The sequence below is a fragment of the Vulpes vulpes genome, chromosome X (genome assembly GCF_048418805.1).
Source record: "Vulpes vulpes isolate BD-2025 chromosome X, VulVul3, whole genome shotgun sequence".
NCBI lineage: Eukaryota > Metazoa > Chordata > Mammalia > Carnivora > Canidae > Vulpes > Vulpes vulpes.
In genome coordinates, this window is record NC_132796.1 from 62620818 (window position 1) to 62638163 (window position 17346).

Here is a 17346-nt window from a genome sequence, read left to right on the forward strand (position 1 = left end):
TTGTAGATTTTGTGCATTAACAACAACATGAGCTAGGAACTTAAACAATTATGATGACTATGGCATGATTATTCCTCAAAAATGTATATTTCTGCTAAAACCATGATGAAATACTGTAAAGGTGCTCATCTTAAGATTTGGGATTTAGTATTATAGAGAAAACTAAAAAATCCTAACCTAAGTAACACAGTCCTGAGAAAAGGAATCTAATTATGTTCCAAATAGACCAATATACATTCAAAAGGAGAAGCATTAAATCAAGTATTTGGGAAAGATTTCTGTAAGTGAGTGTAAAAATAACCTGCTATATTCATACCAGTCAACATTCAATAGAATTCATGTACCTAGATATATAGCCCTGTTGCTTAAAATTGTCAATTGGGTTAATTATTCTTTAATGATCGCTAACAGTAAAAGAAGAAGTCTTTTAGCCATTGTATGTTAGACCAGTGCTTTTTAAGGTTTAAGGTCTGTGGAGTTCACCTAGGGATCTTGTTAAAATACATTTTATGATTTAGTATGTGTGAGATGGGGCCTACAATTCTGCATTTCTAGTAAGCTCCCACGTGTTACTACCATAGTATTAACGTGTTAGACAAAAATACCCCAGTGTAATTCTGGTATGCTTTGGCAACTTCGCTTAAACAGATAGCTATACGTAAGTGGATGGGGCAATCTGTACTGAAGACATGGGTGACATTAGTGACAAGAAGGAACCAGTCATATGTGGAAGAGCAGAAAAGCATGCAAATACAAATAAAATAACCTCAGATGGAACAAGCTTTGGCAGGACCATGGTGAAAGAGACTGACTGATAAGAGATGAGAATTTGAAATGGGAAATCAGAGGAGTTTAAGGAAGGGAATAATATGATACGATTTACATTTTGAAGATCATTCTGGAGGTTACATGAGGAATGCATTGTAGAGAAGCTGAGAGAAGTAGAGAGCCATGTGAAGAGATTATTCCAGTTATTCATAGTTATAGTGTACCTGGAGAAAAACAGATGGATTTTCTTTTATTTATATATTGGATCTAGAGAGGCACGTGGATGGCTCAGTCAGCTGAGCATCTGATTCTTAGGTTTTGGCTCAGGTCATGATCTCATGGGTTTTGAGGTTAGCCTGCCCATAGGGCTCTGTGCTCAGTGCAGAGTCAGCTTAAAGATTCTCCCTTCTGCCCCTCCCCCAACTTGGACATGCACATGGTATTTCTTTCTCTCTCTCTCTCTCTCTCTCAAATAAATCTTTAAAAAAATAAATTGGGTCTAGAAAACCTCAGCTAAGATAAAACAGGTAAGAATTCAGCCCATGTTACAAACAATAGATTGTCTTAAAAAAATACAGATTTTACCAGCAGGTCAAAGTGCCTTCACAAGAAGGAGAAACAATTTGGGAATTGCTAAAAAATCATTTTTCCTAAACAGTTCACAATCATTATGTGGAGATGTATTTGTCTGATTGTCACTTCTAAATGGCCTATGCCATGATATAGAGGGAAGTACTGGAATTGTTACTCAGATAGGGCTCTCCAATTCATGTCTCATAGAGGACAACTACCAGTTTGAACCTTGAATTGCCCTTAAAGATATGTATGGCATATATATGATATGATAGGTAACTTTTATTGCAGAAAAATTTCAACCATATACAAAAATAAAATATAGTGAAGCCCTATGTAGCTATCACCCAGCTTCAATAATCATGGCAAATTTTGACTCATAATATTCTTCCTCACTCTTCCCTTCACCCACCTACCTCTGATTGGTTTAATCCGAAGATTTCCCCTTCTCCCAGTGGTTTAATTTGAAGTAAATCCCTGAAACTTTTTAAAAAAGTTTTTAAGGAAGATACAGCACAATTCTTAAATATGCCTATTTCCAGGAAAAAAATTACCTTCCATGAAGGTAGAGGAACGCAAGAATCCTCTTATTCAGATCTTCCTATTTCCCCTTGTGAAAATCAAGAAAAAACTGACTAGACTTGGAATTACATTCAATAAGTTTCTTAGGACTAATACAGCTTTGCTTAGAGAAAATGCAGAACTAAACTAGAACTCTAGGATATTATTGGATTAGAGAATCTTCCCAACTTTGTTCAGCTCCATCCTGTCCTTCCAAAAGAATTAGCTTTGTAAATCTGATACTGTTTAAGAAAGGCCTCTTAAATCCTTGGATCTAGAATAAGAAGTGGGTATTGTTAATTCAAACTTGGAGGCCTCACAGAAGAAATTCTATAATTACTAGGGTTAAGGCTCTAGTACTAGATATCCCAAATTAAACATGTTTTCGTATGTCTTGCTCCAGTTGCTATGCCTTTCTCTTGAGCATTGTCCAAGTAACTATTCCAAAGGAAACTCTGCTCCATTTTAAAACCAATTGGCAATATTGAAACTATCCCATTTAGCTCATAATGTTATGTCCCAGTCACCTCCCATCTGAGCCGCAAACCCTGTCATCCTAGATCTCAGTACCATCTACCCATCATAACATGACTGGCTCATGAAAACACTTTAGGGAACCATCTCCAAAAGCTTATATATTCTTCCATTTTAAGAAATTGGTCTCCAGGGATCCCTGGGTGGCGCAACGGTTTGGCGCCTGCCTTTGGCCCAGGGCGCGATCCTGGAGACCCGGGATCGAATCCCACATCAGGCTCCCGGTGCATGGAGCCTGCTTCTCCCTCCGCCTGTGTCTCTGCCTCTCTCTCTCTCTCTGTGACTATCATAAATAAATAAAAAATTAAAAAAAAAATTAAAAAAAAATAAAAAAAAAAAAAAAAGAAATTGGTCTCTTTTGTTATATCTCGGCACACGTGAGCTAGGTAGGAGTGTTTAAAACTGATTGTGTTAGCATACCAGTTACTGAATCAAAGCATATTGCAAAGTATCTTTAACATAACGGATGTATGGAACATAAACTTTAATAATGAAATTATTTTAATGTAATAAGATGGGAAACCAAATATAAAAACCCTGGACTTAACAAAATCTCATCTACAGGAGACCAATTAAAGAAGATTATCAAGACTGCCTGTTTTTTTGTTTTTTTTTTTTAATTTTTTTGTTAACTTTTATTTAGTCACAGAGAGAGAGAGAGAGAGAGAGAGAGAGAGAGAGGCAGAGACATAGGCAGAGGGAGAAGCAGGCTCCATGCACTGGGAGCCCGACGTGGGATTCGATCCCGGGTCTCCAGGATCGCGCCCTGGGCCAAAGGCAGGCGCTAAACCGCTGCACCACCCAGGGATCCCAAGACTGCCTGTTTATCATATAATTATGTTATATAACAATTCTTTGTCGACTCAAAGGAAGTATGTGTTATTTTGCCACTAAATGTGAAAGGTTTTATTAAGACATGTAATTATTTATTGCATTCTTTATTTAAAAAAATAGTATTGGGGCACCTGGGTGGCTCAGTGGTTGAGCGCCTGCCTTTGGTTCACATCATGATCACAGGGTCCTGGGATTGAGTCCCACATCAGGCTCCCCCAGGGAGTCTGCTTTTCCCTCTGCCTATGTCTCTACCTCTCGTGAATAAATAAAATCTTTAAGAATAAAAAGATTAGTATTTACTATCCTAGGATGAGCATGAAATACTTTATTATATTTTTTATTGAACAAAAGGTACTATGGGAATTCAGTAAATTTAATAATGGTGTGTGGTGGGGTAGAGGTAACTTGTTGAGAAGTCTTTTCACAGCTTATTTACTTTCAAAAGAATTATGTCTACAGGTCATCTCTGTAGATTACAGTAATGGAAGAAGCGAAAATGGCTTTTTGTTAGGGTGATCTAAATTAAGTTGTGAGATTTTTTCCTTTTGTTCTGTTTGTGTTAAGAAACCATATTACAGTTAAAGCATCATTCATTATAAGGATGGGAAGAATGATTTATGGAATCCTATTTGAAACAATGAGTTACGGAACTTGGAAGATTAGGTTTGTAAGCAAAGAAATTCTCATTTAAAGCAGACCTGGGGTGCCTGGGTGGCTCAGTGGGTTAAGCATCTGCTTTCAGCTCAGATCATGATCCCAGGGCTTTGGGATCGAGCCCCACATCGAGCTCCCTGCTTAGCAGGTAGCCTGCTTCTCCCTCTCCTGCCTACCGTTCCCCCTGTTTGTGTTTGCTCTGTCAAATACATTAATTAATTAATTAATTAATTAATTAATTAATTTTATGAAAATAAATAAATAAAGCAGAAACCTGCATCAGCCAGATGTCCATCTATGTTACATACAGTGTTAGCTCTAGTAGTCCTCATCAGGCATTTTTTAAAAATATTGGAGTGGTGCTTCTTAGTTCTAACATAAACATTAACATGATAATAACTTCCTGATGAAAATATACAACAAAGCTAAAAATATATGTTTCTTACTAGGACTTCCATAAAGATCATACAGATACTTCGTATATTTTATTTAGAAACTTAAACAAATTACCTTGCATGTAATTGCACAGTCTCCATTTCATTGATATCTAAAGCAAAACATACTGGAATAGAAATTAGATAAACAGATATTTCTCACTTGACAATATCTTTGCAATTTTCAAAGATAAGCTATGTGAAACTTGTGAGAGGAAAAAAACCACCGCTATTTTTATTGAGCTTAACCACAAATTGGAAAAGGAATACATACATTTAAGTTTGTTAAGTATAATGAGCACCTTGTTACAATACCCATTCAATTATGCATGGATCAAGTGAATCACTGAGCTGTTAATTTCTTAATTGCCCCAAATTTTGGACACTGTTATTTTTATTTAAGAACATTTTGGAAAATCACACTTGTTTTCATTTTCAAACAGTTATGACAACAGTTTTCTATCAGGCTACTAAAAGCTTCCATTTATATCATATGTAATGAGTAGATAATTTGGCATAATTTTGTTACAGTTACATGCATGTGTAGTTAGCAGAAGAGAAACTGCCATGTTGTTCCTACACCAAGGGGGAAAATGTAAGGACTATATAGCTCAGGAAGAATATTAACATTTTCTATCACAAAATATTGATAAAATTGGAATTGTTTTAATCCAATTATGGAGCTTAACATTTTAGTCAAAATATTAAGATAATAAAATAAAGCTCTTAGCTTCATATCAAGACCTATTTGAATATTTGTATAAAAGTATTAAAAGTATGTATCTCCTCATTTATAGCTTGATTTAGTGTAATGCCTCATCCATTCCTATCTTAATAGTTTCTTAGTATAATGAATAATTATTAAAATATAATTGTAAGGCATGACAATACTACATAGATATCTAGAGATATTTCATGCAAAGCCTCAATCACATGTAAACCAAATATATTTATTGCTTTAATCTGTACTTTGTCAAATGGAAACATTTTAATTTTCACCAATTCTTAACTTTAACCATAGGATTTGAAATTAAGAAATTTCATTCTTATCTACTTATGTATTTGGAAAATAGTTTTGTTCACTTTGCAAAGTCATTAGAACCCAGTTAATCAACCAACTTCTAAGTGCATTGCATACTATAAAATCTTTTTTTCCCAAATAGGATACAAGTGTCAAGTATTTGTTCTTGTTCTTATTCTCTAAACCTTATGCAAAAATTCAGTGTAACATGTTGTATACTTCTATAAAAAAGTCCACCTTCCTTCTATCCATTCCTACAATATAGTATTACATATTTTTAAGGAAGTGAGTGGGCTCATTTGAAGATGATATACTTCAAAAGAACAGATTTGCCAAGCCAAGCCACTGATACGTTCTTAGAACCATAATAGTATAATATGTAATTTAGTGGACTTAGTTATTTTAAAAGATATTATCCTACTTCCCCGATAAATGAAATTACCCATCACCTGATTTAGTTATATCTCTGAAAGGTTTAAATAGCATGTAATAGAGCATCTCTTTTAGTCATGAAGTTTAATGTAAGAAAAGCAAATATATGCTATATATACAATGTAGTGAACTTTTTAAAAACTCAATAATTCTTGCCTCTTTTGGGGGGGTTAAAAAACAGTATTTATGTTTGTAGCTGAATTGCACATCTAATATCAGAGAAAATCTTCTAATGGAATAATTTGTAATAAAATCTCTACTCCAACAAATTAGTTCAGTGTCTAGGAAGCACCCTATTGAAAAACAGTGGATTATGTTCTACAGTGTCTGGAATTGGAGTTTAAACAATGTGTTGCTATATTGAATACAAAAATGTGATAGAAAGGCCTGGTAGTGGCTGGAGAAACTGTCATCTACAGAACTAATTCATTTCATTAGATTCACTGAGTAGTAGCATGGTTCAAAATATTGATTGGCCTTTAGTAATGGAAAATAAAGTACTAATGTAGACACAAAAGCTCCTTTGATTTGGAGGTCCATTCATGGCTAGAAAAGAAAAAGAAAGTTAGTTTACAACTGGTTCATAATTCATTTAAGATATTCTTATTGTATGTATACAATTATAGAAAATGATTTAAATTTATATATATAAAACCAAAGGAAATGTACTGTATTTTGTGGTAACTTTTACATGTATATTCAGTGAAACAATGGTTTATCTGACTTTAGTCAAAGTATATGTTTCAATTACTGAAGGGAAGATTGGGTAGACTTCTTACTTGGTGTCTTACTTAGAGGCTAAATATGTCCAAACATATCTGTTAACAAATATAGATTTATCATCTGTGAACTTACTAAAATATATTTTGAACTTCCTTTCAGTATCTAGTCCCCTTCAGATATCAAGTTTGATGTTTATTGCTGCACATTTTTAACAGAGAGAGAAATAATGACTACTATTCTGTAGACCCTTCATTTGGCAAGTTCTCACATTGATGCACATGTGGTTAGTAGCAGTAGTTGCTTCCCAGTCTTAAATTTCATTATCAAATCCCTGAGTGACAAATTTTAAATCCTATGCTGACTTTCCCGTGCTGTCATCTGCCTCTTAGGCCATCAGGTACCCTTTATCACTTGATTGACATAATTATCTGTTAATGGCCTAAGAAACGCAACATGTCAAAGCTCAAATTATTTGGAGGGGGGGGGAAGTTTCCAAATGTTGGTTGCTTTCATTGAAAACAGGTAACCATATAATCAAGATTGATGGCTTGATTGTAATTAGAGAAGGTCTTCAGAGATAAAAACTTTTTTAAATTTTTTGTTTATGCAGATATTTCAGCTTATTCAACTAAAATATCATTTTAGAGTGAGTTATTTAACAGACTTAATTTTATTAACTATACATCTGCAGTAATTTATTAACAATGTCTGCAGTGTTTTATTAACTATAAATCTGCAATTTTAAAATTTCTTCAAAAGGTTTTGCAGAGGGCAGGCCGGGTGGCTCAGCGGTTTAGCGCCACCTTCAGCCCAGGGCCTGATCCTGGAGACCCGGGATCGAGTCCCACGTCAGGCTCCCTGTGTGGAGCCTGCTTCTCCCTCTGCCTGTATCTCTGCCTCTCTCTCTCTCTCTCTCTCTCTCTCTTTCTCTCTCTCCTGTGTCTCTCATGGATAAATAAATGTTTTTTAAAAAAGGGTTTTGCAAAATAATTGACATCTGCATATTTATCTAGTGCTCCTCAGAGTATAGACATTTTAAAACTTATTCACATGCAATAAACCTATAGAAAAAGTATACATGTAAGTATACAACAATATGAATTTTTCCAAACTGAACATATATATGCAACCATTACCCAGATCAAGTAACAACACATTAGCACCCTAGTAGCCTTCCTAGCACTTCCTTCCAATCAGTACCTGCCCTCAAAGATAACCACCTTTTGATTTTAATAACCATAAATTAATTAGTTTTACCTGCTTTTAGTATTTAAGCAGTTTTTAACATAATGAAGTCTGTCATTTTCAATGTTAAAGTCAGATTCTGTGTTGTTTTAGACCTGTGATTCTCAAAGTGTTTTATGTCCATTACACTTGAGGGATATCATATATTCCCATCATTATCAATGGTTTACTGTTAAGAATCCTTTGGCAGTAGTGTAGGAGTATACAATTAAGAAGAAAAGACCCCAAGGTGATTCTGTCATGTTAAGATTTCCCAACCCTCAGCAGTATTAATATTTTGGCCTAGACAATACTTTGTTGTGAGAGACTGTCCTATTTGTTGTATGATCTTTAGCAGCATTCCTGGTTTTTATCCACCAGATGCCAATAGTACCCATTCCCCAGTTGTGAAAACTAAAAATGGCTCCAAACATTGCTAAATGTCCCCTCGGGGGCAAATCTGCCCCATAGCCACTGCACTAAGATGAATATATCCTATTTGATGATTAAAGGTTAGCAGGACCATAATTAGACAATAAGTAGAAGTTTTAGTAACATTGATTCCTTTTTAGGAAGAGGGTTTTAGTAACCAGCATCACTTAACAATGTATTGGCCTACTTAAAAAGATGCTAAGGTCCATGTCACTTGGTCATTTTGGAGGATGTTATAGAAGGGAGATATTAGAGTACATGACAAAGTATTCTTCACCAGCCTCACTATAACTGTGGGATTTAAAGCTGGAGGATCTTATAGTCAATTGAGAAAGACACACCTCCTTGCTTTCAAAATACTGAAAATTTTCTATCTATAGTAATAAGTACCACATTCAAGACTGAAAGACAAATTCTATTAAAACATGCCTATTCTCCATACACTATCCTTCATAATTGTCTATAATATTTTCTACCTGCTTTAGAAAAAATGAAGGTTTTTTTAATTGAGCAGAATCAGTTCAAAAAAATATTATATTACCTGTGTATGAATCATTCTAAAGTTTCTTAATTCATACTAATATCAGTAAGGAAAACCTGGGGAAATCTTTAAGAGAAAAAAATGAACTGGAAGATTTGAGTTCACTTTGATAGTTTACCACATTTTTGAAGATTGTTATATATAGAATATATGCAAATTTCTATTCTTAATAGAACTAGAAATACACAAAAGAACTTACACAAGTCCATTTGTCTTCTGTTTTCTCAATTACAATAGTCTGTGTGTCTCTACCTGGTGGTATATATTCATAGTCATCATAAAGGAGGCCTAGGATTGGATATTGTGTCCTATACCTATACAGAAAAAAAGTTAGTTTACCAGCTGCACAAAAAAAAATGACTCTCATTCCTTTTTAGTGACTCCTAGTTTGATTCTCCATATTCTCCATATTAAGTTAAATTGGCTTTGAATGACTTTTAGCTCTAAAAAGAAAATACCTCTTAATGTATGAAGCTTTGCTACTATTATTTTCAAAAGCATGAGCAAAAAGTATGTCTGCTTTTGCAATTATGGACCACTGGGAGCATAAGACAATGATCCTAGAGAAGAGAACCAAATGACATGAGCCCTACAAGTACCCAGCTCAATACTTAGGAATTTTTTTGGTCACAGGATAGGGAAAGAGCCAAATAAATCCCTTCAGTCTCACAAAGTTGAAGTGACAGGATTTCAAGTAAAGGTATGCCAAAACAGCCAGTGTGGGGCAGAACACCAGACAGGAGAGAGCTACACAGATAACAGAAAAGAGACTTGTAGAGTGTTCTCCACAAGTCTTTAGATGAGTACTGATTAGTGTAGGCATGTGGGAAAGCTACTAAAACTGGGGAAAGAACCATTGGAAAGAGCAGCCTGGAAATCCCTGGAGTTCACATAGTGAAGGTAATAGGTTGTGTTCCACTAACCAGAATGGAAAGACCTCCTAATGCAAGGAGCGTCAGGAAGAAACTACAAAAGAATATTGTGGTAGTATTGGAATGACATTAGTCCTAGACTGCAGGTTTTAACAGTTTAAGTGCAAGATCTGCAAGTATTAAACTGTATCCAAGTAATTTCACCTCAGAATAAAACCACAGAATATTTGCAGTGAAGCAAGAATATTCAGAACTCAAGTTGTAAGATTATAATATATGGCATTCAATAAAAAAAATTGGTAGAAAAGCAATGAAGCAGGAAGATATGGTTAATAATGAGGAGAAAAAATTAGTAGAAACAGAACAAGGAATGACAGATACAAGAAATAAGAAAATATTTGCAAATGACATATCAGATAAAGGGCTAGTTTCCAAAATCTATAAAGAACTTATTAAACTCAACACCAAAGAAACAAACAATCCAATCATGAAATGGGCAAAAGACATGAACAGAAATCTCACAGAGGAAGACATGGACATGGCCAACATGCACATGAGAAAATGCTCTGCATCACTTGCCATCAGGGAAATACAAATCAAAACCACAATGAGATACCACCTCACACCAGTGAGAATGGGGAAAATTAACAAGGCAGGAAACAACAAATGTTGGAGAGGATGCGGAGAAAAGGGAACCCTCTTACACTGTTGGTGGGAATGTGAACTGGTGCAGCCACTCTGGAAAACTGTGTGGAGGTTCCTCAAAGAGTTAAAAATAGACCTGCCCTACGACCCAGCAATTGCACTGTTGGGGATTTACCCCAAAGATACAGATGCAATGAAATGCCGGGACACCTGCACCCCGATGTTTCTAGCAGCAATGTCCACAATCGCCAAACTGTGGAAGGAGCCTCGGTGTCCATCGAAAGATGAATGGATAAAGAAGATGTGGTTTATGTATACAATGGAATATTACTCAGCAATTAGAAATGACAAATACCCACCATTTGCTTCAACGTGGATGGAACTGGAGGGTATTATGCTGAGTGAAATAAGTCAATTGGAGAAGGACAAACAGTGTATGTTCTCATTCATTTGGGGAATATAAATAATAGTGAAAGGGAATATAAAGGAAGGGAAAAGAAATGTTGGGAAATATCAGGAAGGGAGACAGAACATAAAGACTCCTAACTCTGGGAAAGGAACTAGGGGTGGTGGAAGGGGAGGAGGGCGGGTGTTGGAGGGGAATGGGTGACGGGCACTGAGGTGGACACTTGACGGGATGAGCACTGGGTGTTTTTCTGTATGTTGGTAAATTGAACACCAATAAAAATTAATTAAAAAAAAGAAATAAGTAGTCATGGTTGCATCTATTAAAAATATTTTTTAATGTATATTCAAGAAGTTAGAGGAAAGCATGAATGTGATGAGGAGAACAATGGAGGATATAAAGATCTACATTGGACTTCAAGTAAATAAAATCAAGAAAGAAAGAAGTAACAACTGACACCACACAAATAGAAAGCATTATATAGAATACTGTAAAAAATCTAGGCCAAAGAATTGGACAACCTGGAAGAAAAGGATAAATAAATACCAAGAAACATACAATATTCCAAAACTGAATGAAGAAGAAATAGAAAAATCTGAACAGATTGATTACTAGTAACAAAATTGAATTAATTTTCAAAAAAATGTCTAGTGGGTGCCTGGTGGCTCAGTCAGTTAAGCATCTGACTTTTGATTTCGCCTCAGGGTTGTGAGATCAAGACCCACATTGGGTTCTACATTGGGTATGGAGCCTGCTTAAAGATTCTCTCTCCCTCTGCTACTCCCTGCCTCACTCTCCCTCTCTCTATCCCTAACTGTCTGTCTCCCTCTCTAAAAAAAAAAAAAAAAAAAAATCAAAGAAAATAAATAAAAAATTAAAAAGGTGAATTCTACCAGTTAAAGAATTATGGAGAGGAATTACAATGGCAGAGGAGTAGTAGGCCTCTAAGTTTGCCTCATCCCTTGAGTACAACTAGATAGATATCAAATAATTCTAAATATAGGAGAAATCAATTAGAGGCCCAAGAAAACAAATACTGCAAGTCTATAAGTAGAAAAGGAACCACTATTTGGAAGGTAGGAGGTGCAGAGACTTGAATCATGTGGATATAGCTGAGGATAAGGCAGAAGGGAGGAAGGTTGATTAAGGAGGCTACCACAAATCATTATAAGCAATGGACTATAGAATTGGAACTTTCAGAAGTCTGATACAGTGGGGTACATGCCTGGCTTAATGGTGGGGAAGCAGAGTAGAATCCCAGATGTGACATCATGGTTTGAAGATCTCCTGGGTCACAAGAAGAATTGGTGGCACCTAAGTGTGGCACTGTTGCCAGGCAAAGGAGCATGGAACCTGGCTGAGAACAGCAAATCTAGGTGCCTGCTTTCTGCTCTGTGTTGCCATAAACTGAACCATATAGTTGTGCCACCACTTTCCTGGGAGAGCTCCAATAAAAGGCAGAACTATGGCCAGACACTCCCTGGGAGGAGTAGTTCTGGTCTGCACCATGGTAGTCCCTAAAATTTGGAGTTTTGTAACAGGTAGGATGAACACAGAGCTCTGATGGAGACTGGGGAGACAAGAGTGATTGCTCTTCTGTGAGGGCTCACTGAAGAGTAGGGGGCAAGAATTTTCAGCTAATGCTGGAAAGGAAGGTGCATCAATATTCATCCTGTTGATCATGGCATAGACCGCTGTGCTATGAAACTTGAGGTCAACCACAAGAAAAATTTTGGAAGGACCATGAAGGTTAAAGAACATCCTACTGAATACATGAAGGTTAAAAAACAAATACACAACAATTAAAGAACAAAAGAACATCCTACTAAAGAATGAATAGGACATCCAGGAAATGAAAGTAGAATTAAAAAAACGTATTATGCTGAGTGAAATAAGTCAATCGGAGAAGGACAAGCAGTGTATGTTCTCATTCATTTGGGGAATATAAATAATAGTGAAAGGGAATATAAAGGAAGGGAAAAGAAATGTTGGGAAATATCAGGAAGGGAGACAGAACATAAAGACTCCTAACTCGGGGAAACGAACTAGGGGTGGTGGAAGGGGAGGAGGGCGGGTGTTGGAGGGGAATGGGTGACGGGCACTGAGGTGGACACTTGACGGGATGAGCACTGGGTGTTTTTCTGTATGTTGGTAAATTGAACACCAATAAAAATTAATTAAAAAAAAAACATATGGAAGCAAATGAAAATGAAAACATGACAGTTCAAAGCATTTGGGCTGCAACAAAAAGCAGTTCTAAGAGAGAAGTATATAGCAGTACAGGCCTGCCTCAAGAAGCCAGAAAAGTCTCAAATACACAACCTAACATTACACTTAAAGTAGCTTGGAAAAGTACAGCAAATAAAGCCAAAATTCAGCAGGAGAAGAGAAATAATAAATATTAGAGCAGAAATCAGTGACATAGACATCAAAAAACCAGTAGAATAGATCAACGAAACTAGGAGGTGATTCTTTGAAAGAATCAACAAGGTCAATAAACCTCTAGCCAGTCTTATCAAAAAGAAAAGACCCAAATAAATCAAATCATGAAAGAAAAAGGAAAGTCCACAAACTACACAGAAGAAATTCAATTATAAGAGAATATTATGAAAAATTATATGCCAAAAATTTAAGCAGTCTGGAAGAAATGGATAAATTCCTAGAAACATATAAACTGCCAAAACTGTAAGAAATAGAAAACCTGAACAGACTCATAACCAGCAAAGAAATTGAAGCAGTAATCAGAAACCTCCCAACAAACAAGAGTCCAGGGCCAGATGGCTTCCCAGAGGAATTCTACCAAACATTGAAAGAACAACTAATACCCATTCTTCTGAAGCTGTTCCAAAAAAGAAAGTGGAAGGAAAACTTCCAAACTCATTCTGTGAGAGTAGCATTAATTTCATCCCCATACCAAAGTCCCCACTGAAAAGGACAATTGTAGACCAAAATCCATAATGAACATGGATGCAAAATTCTCACCAAGATACTAGCTAATAGGTACCAACAGCACATTAAAAGGATTATTTACCATGAACAAGCAGGATTTATTCCTGGGCTGCAGGGGTGATTGCACATCTGCAAATCAATCAGTATGATAAACCACATTAATAAAAGAAAAGGCAAGAACCATATGACCATTTCAATAGATGTACAAAAAGTATATGACAAAATACTGCATCCATTCTTAATAATGAACCTTCCCAAATGTAGTGATAAAGGGAACATACCACAACATCATAAAGAGTATAAATAAATGACCCACGGTGAATATCATTCTCAATAGGAAAAATCAGAGCTTTCCCCCTAAGGTCAAGAACATGGCAGGGATGTCCACTCTCACCACTGTTGTTTAACATAATACTGGAAATCCTGGCCTCAGCAATCAGACAAAAAAAAAAGAAGAAGAAAGAAAAGAAAAGCCATTCAAATCAGTAAAGAAGTCAAACTCAATTTTTGCAGATGACATGATACTCTATGTAGAAAACCCAAAAGATTCCACCATAAAATTGCTAGAACTGATACAGGAATTCAGCAAAGTCACAGGATATAAAATTAAGACACAGAAGTCTGTTGCATTTCTATATACTAACAATGAAGCAGAAGAAAGAGAAATCAAGGAATTGATCCCATTTACAATTGCACCAAAAATCATGATACCTAGGAATAACCTAACCAAAGAGGTAAAAGATCTGTACTCTGAAAACTATAGAGCACTTATGACAGAAATTGAAGAAGACACAAAGAAATGGAAAAACATTCCATGTTCATTGATTGGAAGAACAAATATTGTTAAAATATCTATGGTACTCAAACCCATCTAAACATTCAAAGCAATCCATATCAAAATACCACCAGAATTTTTTGCAGAGTTGTAACAAACAATTTTAAAATTGTGTGAAAAGGAAAAAACAAATAGCTGAAGAAATGTAGAAAAAGAAAATCAAAGCTGGAAGCATCATAATCCAGACCTTAAGCTGTATCACAAAGCTGTAATCATGAAGACAGTATGGTACTGGCACAAAAACAGACAGATCAATAGAACAGAATAAAGATCACAAAAATGGACCCTCAACTGTATGGTCAACTAATCTTCAACAAAGAAGAAAAGGGGATCCCTGGGTGGCGCAGCGGTTTGGCGCCTGCCTTTGGCCCAGGGCGCGATCCTGGAGACCCGGGATCGAATCCCACGTCAGGCTCCCGGTGCATGGAGCCTGCTTCTCCCTCTGCCTGTGTCTCTGGCTCTGTCTCTGCCTGTGTCTCTGGCTCTGTCTCTCCTTCTGTCTCTCAAGAATAAATAAATAAAAAAAATCTTAAAAAAAAAACAAAGAAGAAAAGAATATCCAATGGGAAAAAGAGTCTCTTCAATAATTATGTTGGGAAAATTGAAAAGCCACATGCAGAAGAATAAAACTCAACCACTTTCTTACACTATACACAAAAATAAACTCAAAATGGTTGAGAGACATAAATGTGAGACAGGAATCTTTCAAAATCCTAAAGAAGAATACAAGCAGCAACCTGTTTGACCTCAGCAACAGCCACTTCTTGCTAAACACATCTCCAGAATCAAGCAAAAGAAAAGCAAAAAATGAGTTATTGGGACTTCATCAGGATAAAAATCTTTTGCAGAGTAAAAAAAACAATCAACAAAACTAAAAGGCAACCTACTGAATGGGAGAAGATATTCACAAATAACATATCAGATAAAGAGCTAGTACCCAAAAATCTGTAGAGAACATTTCAAACTCAACACCCAAAAATGAAATAATCCAGTCAAGAAATGGGCAGAAGACATGAACATTCATTTATCCAATGAAGACATGCAAATGACTAACAAATACATGAAAAAACGCTCAACATCACTCAGTATCAGAGAAATACAAATCAAAATCACGGTGAGATACCATGTCACACCAGTCAGAATGGCTAAAATTAACAAATCAGGGAACAACAGATGTTGGCAAGGATGTAGAGAACAGGGAACACTCTCATACTGTTGGTGAGAATGATAAGTGGTGCAGCCACTTTGGAAAACAGTTTGGAGGTTCCTCAAAAAGTTAAAATAGAGCTACCCTATGACTCAGAAATTGCAGTACTAGGTATTTACCCAAAGGATACAAACATAGTGATTTGAAGTGGCACATGCACCCCAATGTTTATTTATAACAGCAATATCCACAATAGCCAAAATATGGAATGAGCCCATACATCCATTGACAGATGAATGGGTCAAAAGATGTGATATACACAGGTATAGGTATAAGTATAGGTGTAGATATAGATAATGGAATATTACTCAGCCATCAAAAAGAATGAAATCTTGCCATTTGCAACCATTAGAACTATAGTGTATTATGTAAATTGAAAAAAGGCAGAAAAAGACAAATACCATGATTCACTTATTGCGGAATTTAAGACACAAACAGGTGAACACAGGGGAAAGGAAGGAAAAATAAGATGAAAACAGAGATGGAAAAAAAAAAAACCAGACGGAGGGAACACATAAGAGACTTTTAACTATAGGGTACAAACTGAGGGTTGCTGAAGGAGGAGGAGGGTGGTGGGATGTGGTAATTGGGTGATGAGCATTAAGGAGGGCACTTGATGTAATAAGTCCTGAGTGTTATATGCAACTGATGAATCAGTAAATTCTACTGTTAAAACTAATAATGCACATTGTTAACTAAATTGAATTTTAATTATAAAAAATTATTGATACCTATTCACCTCTAATTATTCTCAGAAAAGAGGAATAAAAGTTTCCAAATACATTCTATGAGGCAGTATCACCCTGACACCAAAACCAGATATGGCACCACAGGAAAAGAAAACTACAGGTCAATGTCTGTGATGAACATAAATACAAATGTTGTCAACAAAACGCTAGGAAGCTCAATAACATCAAGAATATATTTAAAGGATCGTTTACTAGGAAGCTCAATAACATATCAATAATATATTTAAAGGATCGTTTACTATGATCAGTTGGGATTTATTCTGGGGATGGAAGGATGGTTCAATATTCCCAAATCAATCAACATGATACATCACATCAACAAAGGAAGGATAAAAATTATATAATCATCTCAATAGATGCATAAAATGCATTTGACAAAATTCATCATCTGTTCATGATTTTAAAAAAACTCAACAAAATGAGTTCAGAAGAATCAAATCTTAACATAATAAAGGCCACATAAGAAAAACTTGCAGCCAACATCATACTCAATGGTGAAAAACAGAGCTTTTTCCTTTAAAATCAGGAATTAGACAGGGATGTCCACTGTTACCATTTTTATTTAACCTAGTACTGAAAGTCTTAGCCACAGCTGACAAGAAAAATAAATAAAAAGCATCCATATTGGTAAGAAAAAGTAAAGTTTGGGAACCCTGGGTGGCGCAGCGGTTTGGCGCCTGCCTTTGGCCCAGGGCGTGATTCTGGAGAGCCGGGATCGAATCCCGCGTCGGGCTCCCGGTGCATGGAGCCTGCTTCTCCCTCTGCCTATGTCTCTGCGTCTCTCTCTCTCTCTCTCTCTCTGTGTGTGTGACTATCATAAATAAATAAAAATTAAAAAAAAAATAAAGAAAAAGCTAATCTTACTTAAAAAAAAAAAGAAAAAGTAGTTTTCCGTATTTGTAGATTACATGATACTATACATAGAAAACTCTATAGACTCCATAAAATACAA

General features: G+C 35.9%; 1 protein-coding gene across 1 annotated transcript in view; it reads right to left on the reverse strand.

Moving 5' to 3' along the window:
• Positions 1-4567: 4567 nt before the first annotated feature.
• POF1B (POF1B actin binding protein) overlaps positions 4568-17346 on the reverse strand; it is a 112863-nt gene continuing 100084 nt past the window's right edge. The window contains exons 16-17 of the mRNA XM_026016762.2: positions 8931-9045; positions 4568-6357 (exon numbers count right to left, since the gene is read on the reverse strand). Of these exons, the coding sequence (XP_025872547.2) occupies positions 6352-6357; positions 8931-9045 (121 nt within the window). The 3' untranslated portion in view covers positions 4568-6351. The remainder of the gene's footprint in view (positions 6358-8930; positions 9046-17346) is intronic.